The sequence below is a fragment of the Haliotis cracherodii genome, unplaced genomic scaffold (assembly GCF_022045235.1).
Source record: "Haliotis cracherodii isolate W230 unplaced genomic scaffold, xgHalCrac1.p SCAF_3, whole genome shotgun sequence".
Taxonomy (NCBI): Eukaryota; Metazoa; Mollusca; class Gastropoda; order Lepetellida; family Haliotidae; genus Haliotis; species Haliotis cracherodii.
In genome coordinates, this window is record NW_027266286.1 from 3369784 (window position 1) to 3391173 (window position 21390).

The 21390-nt window shown below is 38.8% G+C and overlaps 1 protein-coding gene across 2 annotated transcripts in view; it reads left to right on the top strand.

Moving 5' to 3' along the window:
- LOC139474699 (uncharacterized) overlaps window positions 1–20603 on the top strand; it is a 49284-nt gene extending 28681 nt beyond the window's left edge. For both annotated transcript variants that reach the window (XM_071257799.1, XM_071257800.1), the window contains exons 5-6: window positions 3695–3921; window positions 19385–20603. In XM_071257799.1, coding sequence (XP_071113900.1) covers window positions 3695–3921; window positions 19385–19529 — 372 coding nt within the window. In that variant the 3' untranslated portion in view covers window positions 19530–20603. The remainder of the gene's footprint in view (window positions 1–3694; window positions 3922–19384) is intronic.
- The last annotated feature ends 787 nt before the right edge of the window (window positions 20604–21390 follow it).

Sequence of the window (21390 nt, forward strand, 5' to 3'; positions counted from 1 at the left end):
AAGCACCCTTGAAAGTAACTATCGTGCAAAAATAAAATATCGAACTTTTTATTGTGTATCGTACATACATATTATAACGATTCAGACCCGGAAGCCCCTTGATGTTTGATTTACAGTAAAGTACGGTTATAACGAACTCAAGGGGACTACTTATTATAGTTCGTTATAACCGTAGTTCCTTATAAGCATATATACAGCATAACTACAGCAAATAGTCGGGACCAAAAAAGTAAGTTCGTTATATCCGTCAGTTCGTTATATCCGTCAGTTCGTTATAAGCGTGTTCGTTATAACCGTAGTTTACTGTAGTTCAAAATATTCATAAAGCGTTAATAGCTTGCCTAAATCATGCCTCATTTGTCAGCGAGAAAATAATAGTTGTCGCGAACGAAACAAACCTTGTTTGTCAGTGCAATACTAGCGTTCGTAATTTCCCCAAAGTTGTAAACGTCTGTGTCCTGCGTCACAATGAGATTCCCCCTAACGTTAAGGTGATACGCTATGATGTAACCGAAATGTTGTTTAAGCGGCGCGTAACCCATTACACTTCAATATTTATTTCAAAATCTCTTATTGACTTAGCCTGTGACGTTCACGAACACCATGACTGAATTAAGTGTATTTCCATCTATGTACAGCCTCATCTGTATCAATGATCACGCTAATAACGTTTAACTGACGGCATTAGCACTGTAACCACCTGACATTTATCACTAAATTGACGTTTAACATATCCCGCATACTGACAGAATTTACGCGTCTTGACGTAGTGTATAGCGGAATTTCTTGAATAAACGCCCGGGATAGGAACCTTCAGAGCGAGCGAGTGAGTATTTACCGATATTCCAACAAGACCACGACGCGGGGACTTCACACATTGTACCCTTGTGGGGAATCGAACCTGCGTGACGAGCGAACGCTTTAACTACTTGGCTCCCCCAACGCCCCAAAGACCTTAAGAAATAACTAAACACCCGGTGCTTGTTGAAAGACTCTATTGTAATTTGTTGTTGTAAATACATTTCAGGAAGTTTTGTTGTTTTAGTTGTCATTTTGTTCCTGATCCAGGTAGCACTGTATAAAATATATTACAACTAAACTAAACACTGGGTCAAGAGACGCAAAAAATATCGCCCGGTCAAGCTACAACCCTAACCCTGACCCCAACCCTAGCCCTAGCTCTAGCCAGCCTGAGCCCTAGCCTTAACCCTAACCCTAACCCCTGCCCCTGCCCTTGCCCTTGCCCTTGCCCTTGCCCTTGCCCCTGTCCTTGCCCTTGCCCTTGCCCTTGCCCAAACTCTAACCTAACCTAACCGTAACCTGTTCCATACGCATTGAAAAAGGATTTATTTCAACTAACCTAAACCTTTGACAGCACTGTCAGTCCGTTTCATGTTTACCATCAAAGGAGAGTATATTTTCAAAAGGGAGGCTGAAAAGAATTAGTTCTTAATCCCAATATTGTAGTTTTGATGTTTTTCTTGTGTGCCATCTTGCACAGTTGAAATATAAGAAAGCCTGTTGCAAACGTCTTTCTGCAAAATTAAGAGCCTGCCTCGAAAATAAAGACGGCTTATAGACCTGCCAAAATACAATGTCCGGCGCTTATTCAAATGTATTCTTGGATTGGTGGATGGATGGATGGATTGGTCTCAAAAGATCAGGATCATGTATCGATTTACAATAATATTAATCAAGCATATATATCACAAAGGTGGGAACAGTTCTCTACATACATCCAATCTACAAATAGTGAGAAATATTATAATAGTATTATTACTGCCACAGGTTGTTCACGATATTCTAAATGCTATATTCATACTATAAAATCCACCAATATATGTTCTCATTACCGGTAGTGTCTTAGACAATTAATATCAAATATCAAATTATGACGAATGTAAAGTGGACTGTGTTCTGCGCCGTAATTTTGATATTAAAAGTTGCAAGTACCTCATTAAGTGTCACGTATCCTTGGTGATTGTTTCTTCCTGAACGAAGACAAAGTCTATATATGGATGAGATAGTACCAATTGATAAATGTCAAGCGGTTGGTATGAGTGTATGAGTACGAAAATACATTGACAGCAAAATGTCAGTTTCAGATTAATCTAAATTAAACTGCACTATTAGATACTAATATGAATTATCCATTATCGAGTGTGTGTTATATATCCGGTTTTCGTTTATCCTGTAGAAGTTGGGGGGGGGGGGGGCACAGCGGTCGGGTAGTCTTGTAGCTCGTCACGTGGAACACCGAGTTCGATCTCCGACATGGGTACAATGTGTGAAGCCCATTTCTGGTGTCCCCGCCGTGAAATTGCTTGAATATTGCTAAAAGCGGCGTACAAAACTCACTCATTCACTGTTGTAGTTGGGTGATTATGTTTTGAAATTTCTTTATAACTATACACAAATGACATAACGTTCTCGTGGCAGGAGCACCGTCCGGACACTTTTAATGTTGGCCCTCTGATACCGTCACCGGGCGCAGTGTCATGTATTGATGGCATCGGGGTATTGTCCTACTGCCGTTTACTTTATTACAATGGTTCCGATATATTGAGCCCCAGGAGCCCGCTTTACTCGTTGTGATTGGCCCTTGTTTATGACCTCCGTCGAATTTTAGGTCAACTGCCCCTTGCAGTATGAGTGGATAGGTTGAACGCCTATTTGAACAGTTGTATCTCGGCGTGTGATCTTAAAGCGGGAGGAACGCCAGAAGTGACGCGGGTTTCAGACTTTTAAGCACGGGTATGGTGCAGACAGACCTAGAAACATAATCGGGGCGAACCTGGATTAGAACCCACGAACGTAGGCTTTTGATGTGCCCAAGGGACGCTACTCTGCACAGCAAATTGCGGCGCCCTACACGACTGGGTCACCCGTGCCCCCAAGCCCTAGCAACCTATGCTGGTCGTATAAGGCGACTTGGTTGGCGTGTTACCTTACTCAATCACTGGTTTGTCTCTTCCACACTCGATTGGTTACAGGCAGCCGTCATACCATTGGCATATTGTGTGGCGGAAAACCATAAACTATCTTAGTTGTATCAGAAGGAGTGTCAGTAGTTCCGTGTGTTCACTCTCTCGCTCATTCCGACCCATGGGGAGTAAGGTCCTTTTTTTTGGTGTACGGATATATTTGTGAAAACTACTTTTTGGAAAGTTGGGAAAGAAAAAGTAATTATAGCATTTCAAATTTGTTCTTTGGTTCTTCAAAAGGTTATCTTTAGTAAGTTCAATTTGTCTCATCCTTCTTTGCAGGGTAATCTATAGCATGTTCAATGCATGTTCAATGTTTGCGTGGTGAACTTAAGTCCACATGTGCTGGTACCAAATACATGTGTATCTTTCAGATGTTGATTCACCTTCACAGTATTTATGATCAGAGAAATGCTGGTATAAGTAAACCAATTTTTAGAAACGCCACGACTGGGAATGGTCGGGCAGATAAGTAATCACCACCCCGTGCTTGTCACAGGAACCCACTGTTATGGAGTTTGACTGGCTGATTCGGCTAGGATCGTTTCTCGTGATATCATCAGGTTCACTTGGCTCGATTATTATTATTCCATATTTGAATTGATGTTCAAGGTATCCTCCTCAGTGCGACCCCAAAGCTGCCTATAATCCTACCAAACAACTTAGAGTGAAGCCTTTGTTCATCTAATGCTAATTCAACCATGTTTCAGAAACGTACCTTCCAGAATGCCCTATCAGAACCAGTGTGTCCGTCTAGGACTGAATGGCGGCTCCTCAGGTCAGCACGTGATATCAATGACACGGAAGTAGAAATCTTCCAGCCGCCAGAGGGCAACGAAGGTCACCAATGGTTCTACACAGTCACCTGTAACACACAACATGAAATCATGGACAACCCAGAATGCCCTGCGTGTTGTCGAGGAATTCATCGGACAAGGTAGTGTAGACCTTTCCATTTGTTTCTGGTTTTGATAAATGACTGACGGACAGAAGTATTGTTACACCTGAACATAAGTGTGTGCATATACGCATGCTTCTAGGTGAGGCATATTTAGAATGACGTATACATGTAGGAAGATACTGGATGGATCATGTTTAACATAAAAATAAGTTGTAAGTATCTAAAATTTACTACGAGGTGGGGCATATTTAGAATGACGTATACATGTAGGAAGATACTGGATGGATCATGTTTAACACGAAGAATACTTGTAAGTATTTAAAATTTACTAGTAGGTGGGGCATATTTAGAATGACGTATACATGTAGGAAGATACTGGATGGATAATTTTTAACATAAAGAATAGTTGTAAGTATCTAAAATTTACTACTAGGTGGGGCATATTTAGAATGACGTATACATGTAGGAAGATACTAGATGGATCATGTTTAACATGAAGAATAGTTGTAAGTATTTAAAATTTACTAGTAGCTGGGGCATATTTAGAATGACGTATACATGTAGGAAGATACTACATGGATCATGTTTAAAATGAAAAAAGGTTGTAAGTATCTAAAATTTACTAGTAGGTGGGGCATATTTAGAATGACGTATACATGTAGGAAGATGCTGGATGGATCATGTTTAACACGCAGAATAGTTGTAAGTATCTAAAATTTACTAGTAGGTGGGGCATATTTAGAATGACGTATACATGTATAATTACACTAGATGGATCATGTTTAACATGAAAAAAAGTTGTAAGTATCTAAAATTTACTACTAGGTGGGGCATATTTAGAATGACGTATACATGTAGGAAGATACTGGATGGATCATGTTTAACATGAAAAAAAGTTGTAAGTATCTAAAATTTACTACTAGGTGGGGCATATTTAGAATGACGTATACATGTAGGAAGATACTGGATGGATCATGTTTAACACGCAGAATAGTTGTAAGTATCTAAAATTTACTACGAGGTGGGGCATATTTAGAATGACGTATACATGTAGGAAGATACTAGATGGATCATGTTTAACATGAAGAATAGTTGTAAGTATTTAAAATTTACTAGTAGCTGGGGCATATTTAGAATGACGTATACATGTAGGAAGATACTAGATGGATCATGTTTAACATGAAAAAAAGTTGTAAGTATCTAAAATTTACTACTAGGTGGGGCATATTTAGAATGACGTATACATGTAGGAAGATACTGGATGGATCATGTTTAACACGCAGAATAGTTGTAAGTATCTAAAATTTACTACGAGGTGGGGCATATTTAGAATGACGTATACATGTAGGAAGATACTAGATGGATCATGTTTAACATGAAGAATAGTTGTAAGTATTTAAAATTTACTAGTAGCTGGGGCATATTTAGAATGACGTATACATGTAGGAAGATACTGGATGGATCATGTTTAACATGAAAAAAGGTTGTAAGTATCTAAAATTTACTAGTAGGTGGGGCATATTTAGAATGACGTATACATGTAGGAAGATACTGGATGGATCATGTTTAACATGAAAAAAGGTTGTAAGTATCTAAAATTTACTAGTAGGTGGGGCATATTTAGAATGACGTATACATGTAGGAAGATGCTGGATGGATCATGTTTAACACGAAGAATAGTTGTAAGTATCTAAAATTTACTAGTAGGTGGGGCATATTTAGAATGACGTATACATGTATAATTACACTAGATGGATCATGTTTAACATGAAAAAAAGTTGTAAGTATCTAAAATTTACTACTAGGTGGGGCATATTTAGAATGACGTATACATGTAGGAAGATACTGGATGGATCATGTTTAACATGAAAAAAAGTTGTAAGTATCTAAAATTTACTACTAGGTGGGGCATATTTAGAATGACGTATACATGTAGGAAGATACTGGATGGATCATGTTTAACATGAAGAATAGTTGTAAGTATCTAAAATTTACTACTAGGTGGGGCATATTTAGAATGACGTATACATGTAGGAAGATACTGGATGGATCATGTTTAAAATGAAGAATAGTTGTAAGTATTTAAAATTTACTACTAGATGGGGCATATTTAGAATGACGTATACATGTAGGAAGATACTGGATGGATCATGTTTAACATGAAGAAAAGTTGTAAGTATCTAAAATTTACTACTAGATGGGGCATATTTAGAATGACGTATACATGTAGGAAGATACTGGATGGATCATGTTTAACACGAAGAATAGTTGTAAGTATCTAAAATTTACTACGAGGTGGGGCATATTTAGAATGACGTATACATGTAGGATGATACTGGATGGATCATGTTTAACACGCAGAATAGTTGTAAGTATCTAAAATTTACTACTAGATGGGGCATATTTAGAATGACGTATACATGTAGGAATATACTGGATGGATCATGTTTAACACGCAGAATAGTTGTAAGTATCTAAAATTTACTACGAGGTGGGGCATATTTAGAATGACGTATACATGTAGGAAGATACTGGATGGATCATGTTTAACACGCAGAATAGTTGTAAGTATCTAAAATTTACTACTAGGTGGGGCATATTTAGAATGACGTCAACATTCGACGATTTTCTGACTGAGTGAGTTAGTGAGTGAATTGGGTTTACGCCGCTTTTAACAGTATTCCAGTTATATCGCGCTGTGTCAGCTTAATGTGGGAGGAGAGCCCGAAGTAATGCAGGTCTTAGACGTTTACCACTTCTGTGAAACCCACGAGCACGGGTATGGTACCGACAAACCCATAGAAACATAATCGCGTTGGACTGGAATTCGAACCCACAATCATAGGTTTCTGGCATGCCCGAGGGACGCAACTCTGCAAAGCGAATCGCGGCGCCTTAGACGACTTGGCCACCCATAACCCCTCTGGCTAACTGAGATCTCCACATTAACGTATACTTTTACCTTTGAATGCATACCAAAGAGATGTCAGTTCACAAACCTGTTGTTCTAACAGCATTGCCTGGCATGTATCAGTGTCAATGTCGTATTTCATTTAAGAGAGGTACATTTAAGATGGGCACAATGTGTGAAGCCCATTTCTTGTGTCCCCCGCCATGATATTGCTTGAATATTGCTAAAAGCTATTTAAACCATACTCACTCACTCACTCACTCACTCACTCACTCACTCATATAAGTGTCAGAAACGTCCAGCCTTCGACACAGCTGCTTTTCAAATTCACGCCGCTCTCAAATATTTCAAGCGAAGCTAAAGTTGTTATCGTTGATGGACAGGGGGCACCTGTGGGAGAAGATTAGATTAGAGGGAAACATGTATCGACTTATCAGTGTGTTTTAATTGTCGTGATAGAGGTCATTTGACACAGATCTGTTATATGATTGATCGGATTTGTGCGTGTGAAAAGCTCTTTATATAAATATATATATTTGAGAGATGAGTTTGTGTTTAAATAAATGTTCTGATAGATTATACATGTCTAAATTGTCGTTGTAGATCTTTTGAAAATGGAAAGCTGTATTCTTATCTAAACGTTTCAGACAGAGATTAGCATGCCCTTATCGGAGACTCCAGAATCACACTTAACATAAAACATGATAACTGGCATTTAACCTTTTCAATATTTTACACCACGTTCATTTATAAGGAAACAAACGTGTTTCTATATGTTAGTCTTCTTGTATCTCGAAATGTGTATAAACGTGCGTATGTACGTATTCCCCTCATGCAGCGCCATTTCAGCGATGACATCGTACGATACGTATGCCGTAAGCTACATTGAATCCAGTCATATCTCGTCCTACCTTGGGAATGAAATAATTCTGTGTTTGTGCACCACATGTTCCCGTGTTTTTAGGTGAACAATTGACTTACCTTTGAATGTATTTGTGACAGGTACAACGGGTGGGGCAGTATACGCTCTCCTTTTTCCGACCACCTGTAGTTATCATTGTACTTATTCTTAAACACAATCTCGTGGTGTAGTCGGTATTGTACAATGAACGCGACTTTAAACCGAGTTTACTTGTGAATATCGAAAGGGTGTTACCATTTTTATTTGTGATATGTTCACAAAATGACGATTCATTTTCGATTTACGCAGACACACTTCAATATAACATATCAATTTCGAAGTAGGATTTTAAACATGCGATGCTTGTTTCCGCATACAAAAGTCTCAAGAACAATTTATTTAATCATTGTTATATATTTCTTTCAATGAAAAACGTTGTTTATTTAAACTCAGATAAAGAAAAGAAGTACAGTTTTATTCCATATTCGATGTTAAATACATAATGTTAAGTATATCCGGATTGTCCGTTTCGAAATTTATGACGATGTGAGTGAGAATAGATCTGTGTAAATAATACAATACCCATAATTCCCCTACACGATATCCTTGATGACGTACAAGCTGTTCACCTCTCTGTTCACCTGTATCTCTTAATAACATCGACATGGTTAACATTAAAGGTGAAGATACATAATTTAATGCCTTGCTGACGTCAGATACTGCAATTAACACAAACTCTCAGAACCAGATGTTTATTTCTGGCTGTAATGAAAACTTCAATACATCAACCGCATGAGAAGTCTTGAACGTTAGAGATAGAATTGATAACATTTTGATTCATGTTACACCTAATCCAAATACAAATGATAAGTATATTTTAACAATATTTACTTACACCTGTGAATACATTAATACATTAGTAATCTTGGCACATACTATTACAGTAAACTACGGTTATAGCGAACACGCTTATAACGAACTAACTTTTTAGTCCCGACTATTTGCTGTAGTTGTACTGTATATATGCTTATGACGAATTACGGTTATAACGAACTAAAATTAGAAGTCTCTTTGAGTCCGTTATAACCGTAGTTTACTGTATGTTATGATGAGGCATGGTTGCCAGAATCCGAGGGGCTTCCGGATAAGGTGACGACCAATTGGAGCAGGTGGCTTGGTGATTTGGTATCTCAGTTGCGCGATTCGAGGTTCATGATCTCAATCACTGCTCCAGACTGGATTATTTACAAACCGTTGTCATGTAGCTGTAATAGTGTGGCATAAAACAACACACAAATAAAACTTAGCTGTCAGGATCCTCTGGTCATGGGTTCGAATCCCAAACGTTTATCACAATTCTGGCTTTGCCAGAATCATATCCACTTTACCCATGTGCGTCACGTCTGCTCTGCTATTTAAGGCAGACTTCTTCTCCGCTGTTGAAGGGAGATTACTCCTCTGTTAAAAAGAGACTTCTCCGCCGTTTGTGGGAGTCTTCTGCTCAGCTGTTTGTGGGAGACTTCTTCTCCGCTGTTGAAGGGAGAATGCTCCTCCTCTGTTAAAGGCAGACTTCTTCTCCGCTGTTGAAGGGCGATTTTTCCTCCACTGTTAAAGAGAGACTTCTCCGCTGTTTGTGGGAGACTTCTGCTCCGCTGTTTGTGGGAGCTTTCTTCTCCACTGTTGAAGGGAGAATGCTCCTCTGCTGTAAAGGGAGACATTTCCGTTGTTAAAGACAGACTCCTTCTCCTCTGCTAAAGGGAGACCTCCTCAGCTGTTAAAGGGAGACCTCCTCAGTTGTTAAAGGGAGACCTCCTCAGCTGTTAAAGAGAGACTTCTCCTCAGTTGTTAAAGGGAGACATCTCCTCAGCTGTTAAAGGCATACTTGAGATATTCCAATGCGTGAAACCTACTGTATTTATAACTTTATTTCATATCAAAACCCGACAATACAGGACAGTAAAACCATCAGTAAAACAACACGGGATTACATTAAACTAAACTGCAGGACCTAAGAAAGCATACACCTGAAAACCGGATTTGACCAAAAGATTTGACCATGTTTCTTCAGGTGAACAATTGACTTGCCTTTGCATGTGTTTGTGACGGGTGCCACCGGTGGGGCAGGATACGCTCACCTTTTCGCGAACACCTGGTATCATTACTATTTGATAGTGATTCATAAACACATGCTCATGATATAGTCGGAATTGTACAATCGAGATTTATATTGGATATGGAAAAGGTTTTGTCGCTATATTCATTTGAAGAATACTGACAAGGGTTAAGAACAACATCACAAACAGTTCGGACTGACGATCAGGCCACAAGACTAGGGCGCATGGGATTTTCAAACCTGGTATTATTTTGAGCAAACCTAGCCACATTTGATATTATAAAAACCAAGCCCTTTTTTCGCGTTTTTTCTCAAATCGACGCGATTCTTATCAGTATAATGCCATAGTCTTTATTGTATAAGTACAGTGGTGTCAGGCCCATTTTGTGGGCAGACAGTGGTCATTGCAAGAGACCATTAGGTACTTGTCAGTTTCATTCACTAGTGGGTGTTGAAAACATACAATTACCCGTAAGTAGGACAGTGTGTCACTACTCCACTGCATCTACCTCTCTCCATTGAGATTTCCTCAACCTCAACTTTCTCGTGACATTGAACCCTGGAGGCCACGTGACCTCGCACCTGCTGCCTGTGGTACTGCGTGACCTCGCACCTGCTGATCTGTGTGATGTCCTCTGGGTCTAAGCACTTCCAAGTGACCCCATCGGTCACTGTGTGGGTGGAAGCAATTTGTTCCCTGTCTGACCCAAGGTTACTTTAGAATGGCCAACAAAGTAGAACATTATCTCGAAATTGACTTTACCAGTTAACCTTACCTACTTTTATACTTAATACACCATGATTGTTTCCACTGTCAGGTATTCCATATATCTGTGAAAAGAGAAACGTATCACAAAGTTTTGTGGAATTAAATGTGTTTAAAATACCTTCACCTTTGCGCGAACATCTGGTATCATTACTATTTGATAGTGATTCTAAATATATTAAACATCAATGCAAAAGAATAACCAGTCTAGATTATGCGCCGAAACAGATTCCATTTGGCGTAAAGGGCATATTAGCAGTGAAAGTTATAAGAATGGACCACTGAAGATCAGTAATAACACCAGGTGTTCGCGAAGAGGATAAGCATGTCCTGCCCTACCGGTAGTAACCGCCATTCATACAATTTTCATAAAAAAGTAAGTTTTAACAATTAACAATTATGGAAATGATCTTGTCGCTTTTATTTTTGGTATCTCAGAAAAAAACATAAAACCAAGTGAGCTACAACTTTGACATCATGTGAAGAAACCGTATGGAGTTTCTCATGCAACGTCACAGTTTATTTAAACATAGTTGCAATATTAAGGGTTCGCTAGCTCTGAATCAATCGATGGATGGAAATTATATTACCGTTACATCATTGAAACAAAATGCGAGTAAAAGTGGTGTAAGAAATGAGGTTCTACCGTAAAGACAGGTAGCAACGATGACACAATAGTCCTGGGCGTCAAATGTTTATTTGTTTTCTGTTTTACGTCACAATAAGCAACCGGGTAGAGAATAGGTCTTCAGCAACCCATGCCTGTCGTAAGGAACGACTAACGGGATCGGGTGGTCAGGCTCGTTGACCTGGTTGATGCATGCCATCCTATCTCTATTGTGTAGGTCGATGCCCATGGTGTCAATCACTGGGTTGTCAGGTAAAGACTCGATTATTTACAGACCGCCGTCATATAGATGGAATATTGCTGAGTTCGGCGTTAAACAACAAACAAACAAACAAACAAACACAATCAGCAATATCCCCAAAATATAACAGCGGTCTGTAACTGATCGACCAGGTGTACTGTTTGAAAGAATGATCAACGGTCGTCCAAATTCCTAATATGCATACATCAGAACCTATGGGGCTTTTCTGATATAGAATCTCCACGGGGCACTATAAATACTTGTAAAATCTCCATTTAGTTAAATATGATATTGTTATGGCAGTTAATACTAAATACGTCGAATCCATTATCACGGAATCTCAATATAGATTAACAGCTTTTATGACTGAATGAAAAATACTCATTTGCAAGGAATCATCGTGAAGATGAATTTGATAAACTAGGTACAGTTAAGCCGTGTCCGGAATACACATCGCCTTCTCAGTCACATCGCACAGCTTAGGGCAGATAAGGGTCAACGTGGATGTAGATAGGGATAATTAATTTAATATTGCGCGGAAATTGGATCTGGAAGTACCTGATTCTTGCCTTCCATTCTTTCCGCTTCCCGTGACACAGACATGTTGATTGAAGACTGGTGAATGAATGAATAGTAGATCATGTATATACATTGTATAAAGAAAGCTGAATGGCAATATGGTTGAGGGATGAGATATATATATATATATAGATAGATATAGATATATAGATAGATATATATAGACTTTTGGAGGTCGGAGTTTCGCCAAAGTTGCCCCTGAGCTATGGAATAGGCTGCCATTGGATATTAGGAACATTGACAGTCCTACTTTGTTCCGATCAAGACTCAAAACCTATCTTTTCACCAAATCTTTCTTGGAGTATTGAGGCTTTGTGTTTTCCTAGCTGTGTAATGTCTCCTTTTTGTGTAGACTCAAATGAAGCGCTTTTGAGCAGTTCTTCGAACTGGATACCAGCGCTTTATAAATCTGTAGTTATTATTATTATTATTATTATTATTATTATTATTATTATTATTATTATTATTATTATTATTATTATTATCATTATTATTATAAGGATGTGTGGATAGGTGGGTGATATACAGAAAAATGGATAGATATGGAGACAAGTGGATGTTATGTATATAAGTGGATGATAGGGAGTAGGGAGATAAGTGGATGATATATAGATAACTGGATGATATATGGATAAGTGGATGATATATAGATAAGTGGATGATATATAGATAAGTGACTGATATGTATATAAGTGAATGATATATGGATAAGTGGATGATATGGAGATTAACGGATGATATGGAGAATAGTGGATGATATGTAAATAAGTGGATGATATATAGAGAAGTGGATGATATATAGATAAGTGGATGGATATATAGATAAGTGGATGATATATGGATAAGTGGATGATATGTATATAAGTGAATGATATATGGATAAGTGGATGATATGTATATAAGTGAATGATATATGGATAAGTGGATGATATATAGATAAGTGGATGATATATAGAGAAGTGGATGATATATGGATAAGTGGATGATATGTATATAAGTGAATGATATATGGATAAGTGGATGATATGTATATAAGTGAATGATATATAGATAAGTGGATGATATGTATATAAGTGAATGATATATGGATAAGTGGATGAAATGTATATAAGTGAATGATATATAGATAAGTGGATGATATGTATATAAGTGAATGATATATGGATAAGTGGATGATATGTATATAAGTGAATGATATATGGATAAGTGGATGATATGTATATAAGTGAATGATATATGGATAAGTGGATGATATGTATATAAGTGAATGATATATGGATAAGTGGATGATATGTATATAAGTGAATGATATATGGATAAGTGGATGATATGTATATAAGTGAATGATATATGGATAAGTGGATGATATGTATATAAGTGAATGAAATATGGATAAGTGGATGATATGTAGATAAGTGGATGATATGGAGATTAGTGGATGATATGGAGAAAAGTGGATGATATGTAAATAAGTGGATGATATATAGAGAAGTGGATGATATATAGATAAGTGGATGGATATATAGATAAGTGGATGATATATGGATAAGTGGATGATATGTATATAAGTGAATGATATAAAGATAAGTGGATGATATGTATATAAGTGAATGATATATGGATAAGTGGATGATATATAGATAAGTGGATGATATATAGAGAAGTGGATGATATATGGATAAGTGGATGAAATGTATATTAGTGAATGATATATGGATAACTGGATGATATGTATATAAGTGAATGATATATAGATAAGTGGATGATATGTATATAAGTGAATGATATATGGATAAGTGGATGAAATGTATATAAGTGAATGATGTATAGATAAGTGGATGATATGTATATAAGTGAATGATATATGGATAAGTGGATGATATGTATATAAGTGAATGATATATGGATAAGTGGATGATATGTATATAAGTGAATGAAATATGGATAAGTGGATGATATGTAGATTAGTGGATGATATGGAGAATAGTGGATGATATGTAAATAAGTGGATGATATATAGAGAAGTGGATGATATATAGATAAGTGGATGGATATAGAGAAATATGAATGATATATAGATAAGCGGATAATATGTAAATAAGTGGATGGATATATAGATCGGTGGGTGATATAAAGATAAGTGGATGGACATATATAGATAAGTGGATGATATGTAGATATGTGGATGGATATGCAGACAAATGGTTGATATGTCAATAAGTGGATGGAAATGTAGAGAAGTGGATGGAGATATATAGATAAGTGGATGAAATGTAGAGAAGTGGATGGAGATATAGATAAGTGCTACCTCGAACATTATTCCAGTTATATCACCGTGTGTCAGCTTGATGTATGAGAGAGCCCGAAGTGATGAAGGTCATTGACCGTTTTGGTGCTATTCACAATCACGAGTATGGAGCTGACAACATCTTGATAACTGGACAGATATATTGGAAAATGGATTGACAAATTGATTAGTTGAATGGAAAATAGAAAAAATACCCCATGTTGAGAACATGGCGTGGTTATAACACATCCTGCACTTGGATCATGTATCTCTTGGGGGGATCATCTATAGCACTGTAATCCCCCATCGTCTCACAAACCTTGCATTACCCGTTAACGGACATAAACCGATTATAATGTACTGATTTATTCTTGGCATGAGAATATGAAACTATTTTCAGTCCTTGCATACTCTGACACTGTTCTACTGCTTCTTTCCGAAGCTAAAAGATTATGTCAAACGAGCCATTGTTGAACAAAACCATTTGATATAACTTACACCTTTGTATATGTCAACCCACAGTCATATAAAACAGCATGATAATTTTCATCTTTAAATTCCAACTTCTCACGTTAAGTTCGCAGGCTATGAAACTGGTGGCACGATGACATCACTGGTATACCTAACCACTAGGTGCTTGCTATGACGAGAACCGGTGACCAATTTCCTTTTCAATACGTCTACGATGAAAACAACAAACCCTTCCTGGCCATTTAACAAGGAAGCGTGACAGCGGCAAGTGGTCTTGCATTACCCAAATGATAGCCTGCTGACAGCGCCCGTGCTTAATACAGACCTGAAATAAAATTAGGTAGCGATCATTTTCTCAGGCCGCCCACGAGACACAGCTTTGTGTTCACTGACTGGGTTCATATGCTCTTTACTACCTTGCAATTATCTTGTATAAATCCCAAACTGTCTCAGGGGGACTGTACTCGATGAATCAGCACTGCGACCTTCTGATGTAACCATGAGACTAATGACCCTCCCACGCCACATCTGTTTTTGTATTTTTCGGTACATGAAAGCGTTCCAGTATAATCCATGAAATTTGCATTTTGTATTTTTTCGATTTGTTCTGTTAATTTCTCTTCAACTTACTTATCCCCTGATTCTTTTATCGATAATTCTTACAAATCTTTAACCAGTCGGATCTATATCAGGAATGAATAACACCAGCTCGTGGTGGGTTCGATTCACAGATCGCCCCGACCATAAGTCTTGGTTTGTCCCTACCATATGCTCGTGGTGAACCGTTTTAAATAGGGTGCAACATAACACTATCCATATCGATAGCACCTGTAGCTGGTCTTGATTTTTTTTATCACGTGTTTCATCAGGTTTAGGGACAGATATATGCACGTGGATGAAGAAATGAAGTTGTCCCTTAAATTTGTCGTGTGTGGTAGTGGTGTACAAAGTTGGAAATAAATGTCTTTGAAAGAGTTGAACCTGTTTCCTATCCAGCAAATATTTTCAGCCTTGTATTATCCCCACGGTGTGAATTCCATTTTTCTCAAATATTATCTCCGAATTTAGAAAGTCCGTCCTTGATTGTTTTGGGGGCTGTGGTTAATCGTTGTGACAGGGATTTGGTGGCACATTTGCTGTGCAGATTTTTTAAGCTTTGGAATCCAATACAAAAGAAGAATGAACATGTCTTCAGTCGAGTCAAAAGTTGAGAGTACTGTTGCGTGGTTTTGTCAGATTTGCTCCTCAGGAAACATACTCGCCAATGTGGCATTGTTTGATATGTCCCTTGCACAAATTCTTTGATCAAACAATCCATGAAGTGATGCTTTTCGGTGATGATTTTCAGTGATCCATTCATGTGATTTTCAACGTTGTTTTGCCTTTTACGCCCAATGGAATCTGTTTCGGCGGATAATCGAGACTGGTTATTCTCTGGCGTTGGCGTTTTATATTTACATATATAGTTATGCAATTTGAGGACTTATCAGTGGAAACCCCTACAAACTGTTCATGCAGACAGCCAGACTTTGGATGTCTTAATTGGCAGCTCTTTAGGAAGACAAACATGAGTTTGAGTTCCGTGTGTCAATAGACTTTTCGCGTGGAATTAGCCTATATGTATGTACACTTCACATTTAATGAATTTATCAATACGAGATCACAAGTTTTAGTTGGGTTTTTTTCGGTAACATCTGTTTGTGAAATAGTTGATATATCTTGTGCCCGCAACGGGTCTCTCGGCAGGTAACTCAAACTGTGGGAACATGGTCACACCAATTATTATGACATCTTGATATTTTTTAAGAAAGTTCAGCCTGTAGTTTTACAAGGATTGATTCAGTAACCAGTAATGAAAAAAATAGTTTCCTTGTCCTGTATATTTGTTTTAGTACAACATTGAAATGTCAATAGTTTCAGAATTATAGCTCGTAACAAAATCACTACGATCCAATAGACAGAATACACATGGGACACTCCCGTGTGCCGCTATACCGTTAGCCTTGCTCCAAGGCTGTACTTTAAGAAAAGTCTATGGACGCGTGGTAATTCTAATCTCCTAATAGGCAAGTCTAGATATGTGGACAGCAAGGACTCCAGTCTTTTATAGGGACAACTTGTTCTTATTTTGTACATAATCTAAAAATTATGATTTAAACTAATAATTACTGCCCTAGAGGATTGTGCAAGTCTACTATGCCTTGAATGTTGACTGCATTGTGTATATACTGGTAGCGTGTATCGGGGGACTACTCACAGTAATACACCGTGTTTTACAATGACAGGAAGACTGAGTAGATTGTCCTTTCATGAATAAATTGCCTTTCAAGATCACGATAGGCCTAATATCGCAGCTAGTGCATCAAGATCCCTCGTCATTTATTTCTAAATGACATTATCAATTCCGATTAAGATCAATGAACGTTTGTAAGTATTGTTGGGCATTCCCGTCACGCCGTGCTTCCCCCGATGGTGTTAGCATCTGTCCACGCGGCTGATGCTGCTGATTAAGGGGGTGTATGAATGAGAGTACAAAGCACACAGCAGCAGGCGGCTCATTGCACTGAAATTAACCAGCTGAGACTTCAGCTTGCCAACATCGCTTGTTTGAATTCTCAGATGGCTACCAACAAGTATCTTCTTTAAAATTCACAGCCATTGAGACTAAATGTAATACAAGCATTTCCTGAGATATGAAATTGAAGTTTCGAGTTTTAGTGAAAATTCACAGCCATTGAGACTGAATGAAATAAAAGCATTTCCTGAGATATGAAATTGAAGTTTCGAGTTTTAGTGAAAGACGTTTGATCCGGACCTTCGTCTTCTTAACGATTACTGTGGAACGTCTTTATATTAAAGAAATAAACGACGAGTGCATCCCCGAGTGGTTTATTCTCCCAGCAATGATTTACGTAGATAAACCCCATGTTTATGTAGATAAACAACGACCAGGAATCGTTTATTTCTCATATGAGATATCAACATTATGTACAGCCTCTTTAAGGATGTTGATAAAATGTTCAAGGTTTGAAAATAGTTACCCAAATGCTAATGAGAACTCCCTGGATAGACTCCAACATGGGGAATGTCGGACAAGTCCATTTTACGAAAGGTGGTTTAAGTTTAGCATTTCCACAATCCTCACAAACATCACGTCGATTATCTGCACCTTTTCTACATATGCCTATTATCATATCTCTCCTACTTCTGGAGGCGATCGTTCGGCAACTGCCTTTATCTACGTTGCCCAGCTAGATCTATGGGGAACAACTCACTAGATGTATCGCTATCCAAAATAACGTCGTCCAATTAAAGAGTTGCGAGCGCTTTGCTCTTTATTGTTCTTTGCGATTTATCGCGTAGCTATCTTATATACATACATAATAAACAGCCGTTGGCATTTAGAAGTTGATTGTACATGAAAGCAAAAACTCCATGGTTGACAGTTTATCTGTTGTTTGTCACGACGTTTCAGTCGACTTCGTCAGGTGAGTGAGTGAGTGTGGTTTTATGCCGCGTTTAACAATATTCCAACAATATCATGACGGGGGACAAGAAATGGGCTTCGAACATTGTACCCAATTTCAGGAATCGAACCCGGGTCTTCGGTGTGACAAGCGAACGCTTTAACCACAAGGCTACCCGACCGCCACTTCGACAGGTGAATCTTAACCAAACAATAGTCGCTATATACGTAAGTGCAACAATCTTGGACGCGACGTTAAACCCCATTTCATCTCACCAGAAAACAATAATGGTGCTGTCCATGTCACGTCCATGTTTAATTTCCGTGTCACTGATTGGATAATCCAGAAATATGTGAATCCTGAGGATATGACAATGAACGGCACCACCCGTGTCAGTGTAGGAGAACTTGGCATGTGGCGTGTCCTTTGCCTGCCTTCGGGAACTATAGTTTTATCTGTATGCCAGGTGACCAGACTTATTATAGTTATATCCGTATGCCAGGTGACCAGACTCTGTGCCATGATGTTATTGCCTGTCACTGTCTCCCGATCACTCACTCACTCACTCACTCTATATCAAAGCACAATATGTGAATTATAGTTATATCCGTATGCCAGGTGACCAGACTCTGTGCCATGATGTTATTGCCTGTCACTGTCTCCCGATCACTCACTCACTCACTCACTCACTCTATATCAAAGCACAATATGTGAATTATAGTTATATCCGTATGCCAGGTGACCAGACTCTGTGCCATGTTATTGCCTGTCACTGTCTCCCGATCACTCACTCACTCACTCACTCACTCACTCACTCACTCACTCACTTTATATCAAAGCACAATATGTGAATTATAGTTATATCCGTATGCCAGGTGACCAGACTCTGTGCAATGATGTTATTGCCTGTCACCGTCTTCCGATCACTCACTCACTCACTCACTCTATATCAATGCCCAATATGTGAATTATAGTTATATCTGTATGCCAGGTGACCAGACTCTGTGCCATGGTTTTATTGCCTGTCACCGTCTCCCGACCACTCACTCACTCACTCACTCTATATCAATACACACTATGTATATGGCCATTGCTGACATTGTCCTTCTAACCCTCCTGACATTCTCTGTCACAGGTATTGGTCGCGATGCATGCCGAAGAAGTCGTACGTGATGGCGTTGGTGCGACGTCCCGGCGACACCTACTACGACTGGAACTGGATCCAGGTGGAATCCAGCTGTAACTGTGCTATATCTCCGTTCATCCAGGGCCGCATCTAGGGTCTTTATTCACCGTGTACAGTACCAGCCGGATTAAATACCGGGAAAAAACACCGTCTTTCTTGTCATTCGAATAGTGTCACATAATACACCACTCAACTTTTGAAAGGGATATAGAGGTTATCACGCGAGTGGGAATAAACATTGTATTTAGCGAGCCTTGGCGATCATCCCCAAACACACAAGCGTGATAACATCTTTCTCAAATAATGTCATTCTTCAAATCCGTGCTTGAAAATCGCTTTCCTTCACTCACAAATATTACCGAAACAGTGCAAGTCTTCCTGGAATGTGCAGGTGCACGGGTGGCCCAGTCGTCTAAGGCGCCGCGATTCGCTGTGCAGAGTTGCGTCCCTTGGGCACGCCAGAAACCGATGTATGTGGGTTCGTATCCCGGTTCGCCACGATTATGTTTCTAGGTTTGTCAGCACCATACCCGTGCTCGTGGGTTTCACCAAAGTGGTAAACGTCTGAGACCTGCATCACTTCGGGCTTTCCTCCCACATTAAGCTGACAGGCCGCGATATGACTGGAATACTGTTAAAAGCGGCGTTAAACCCAACCCACTCACTCACTCACTCACCCCGCATTAATATAAATTACGTCACAGGGTAAGTGATATATCAGTCGGACAGTGACAGTAACCAATATAGTTCCAACGGAAATAGGTTTCTTACACAGTGGCGGAAGAATATATACGCAAAACAACAATTGCCTACACGAATTGTTTTTACTTGCCTTTCGCGGCAGTCCATCGGTCAGTCCGCTAAAGTAAATGCCCTTTGATAAAAAGGGAAACTTCGCTAACCCTAGTCAATGAGACGTCACGGTCACGGTCAGACGTTGTTGGCAGTCTGTCCTGTCATAACGTTACGAAGTGCAGTCAGATGTACACACAGCGACAAAACGAAACAAGGTAACAATTCAAACATATTTCGGAAAAATCCAACTATTTATATTTGTGGAAAAGGTTCCAAGCCGCAGAGTTATAAAAGCACAAATATGGCCTCTGATTCCGTGCACTCGCAAAATTGTTTCACAATTTATGTCTCCAAAGCTGCCCAAACTTGTAAAATGCCTCAAATGCCTAAACAAAGATCTGAGGACATCCCATTACGGGTCACGTCAGACCGACCTTTCGCGAACTCTGACCGACCAATGGAATTACTGACAAGAAGTTGGCATTAGCCAATCAGAAGGCAGCTTTCTCGTGCTTTACGGCACTAATTTCAAATTGGCGACTACGCTTCGAAACATTTTGACACATTCTCGCTTAGAAATTTGAAACCTGAACAAAAGAACATTCTTGAATGGCTAATATATGGTCTAGATTGTATAGATCCAGTCGTTAAGCCCGTTCGGAATACCCCTTTTAAAGTTTTCGAGGTTGCATGATTAGAAAACACATTCCGACTGTCACTTTCATGATCTGGTAAGCGACGCCCTGATTGGTCGGATGAAAGGTCTTTCTGACGTGACCCCTAATGGGATGTCCTCAGATCTTTGTTTAGCGGTAGCGAGAACTAAGATCTGATTTTAATGAGATTGAAAATACCTTAGCTACGTCACAGTTAGACACTTGTTTTCAGTATATTGGACTATTCTTTTCATAATGATAGCAATTACCCCAATAGTTTCTCAAGATTCCCGATGGTTTATTCTGATTCGATCGCCGAATGACAAGGGCGACGCCATGTTTGTTTGTAAACAGTGAAAGTAGTCCCTACTTGACCTTTGATATTTGCATCTCTATCCGCATATCACCCCAACGGATATCGTTTTTATTCTTTGGCTTTATCCTGCAGAGAAACCCACCCATTATACGATAAACTGAGATATCACATACTGCTACAATGCTAAT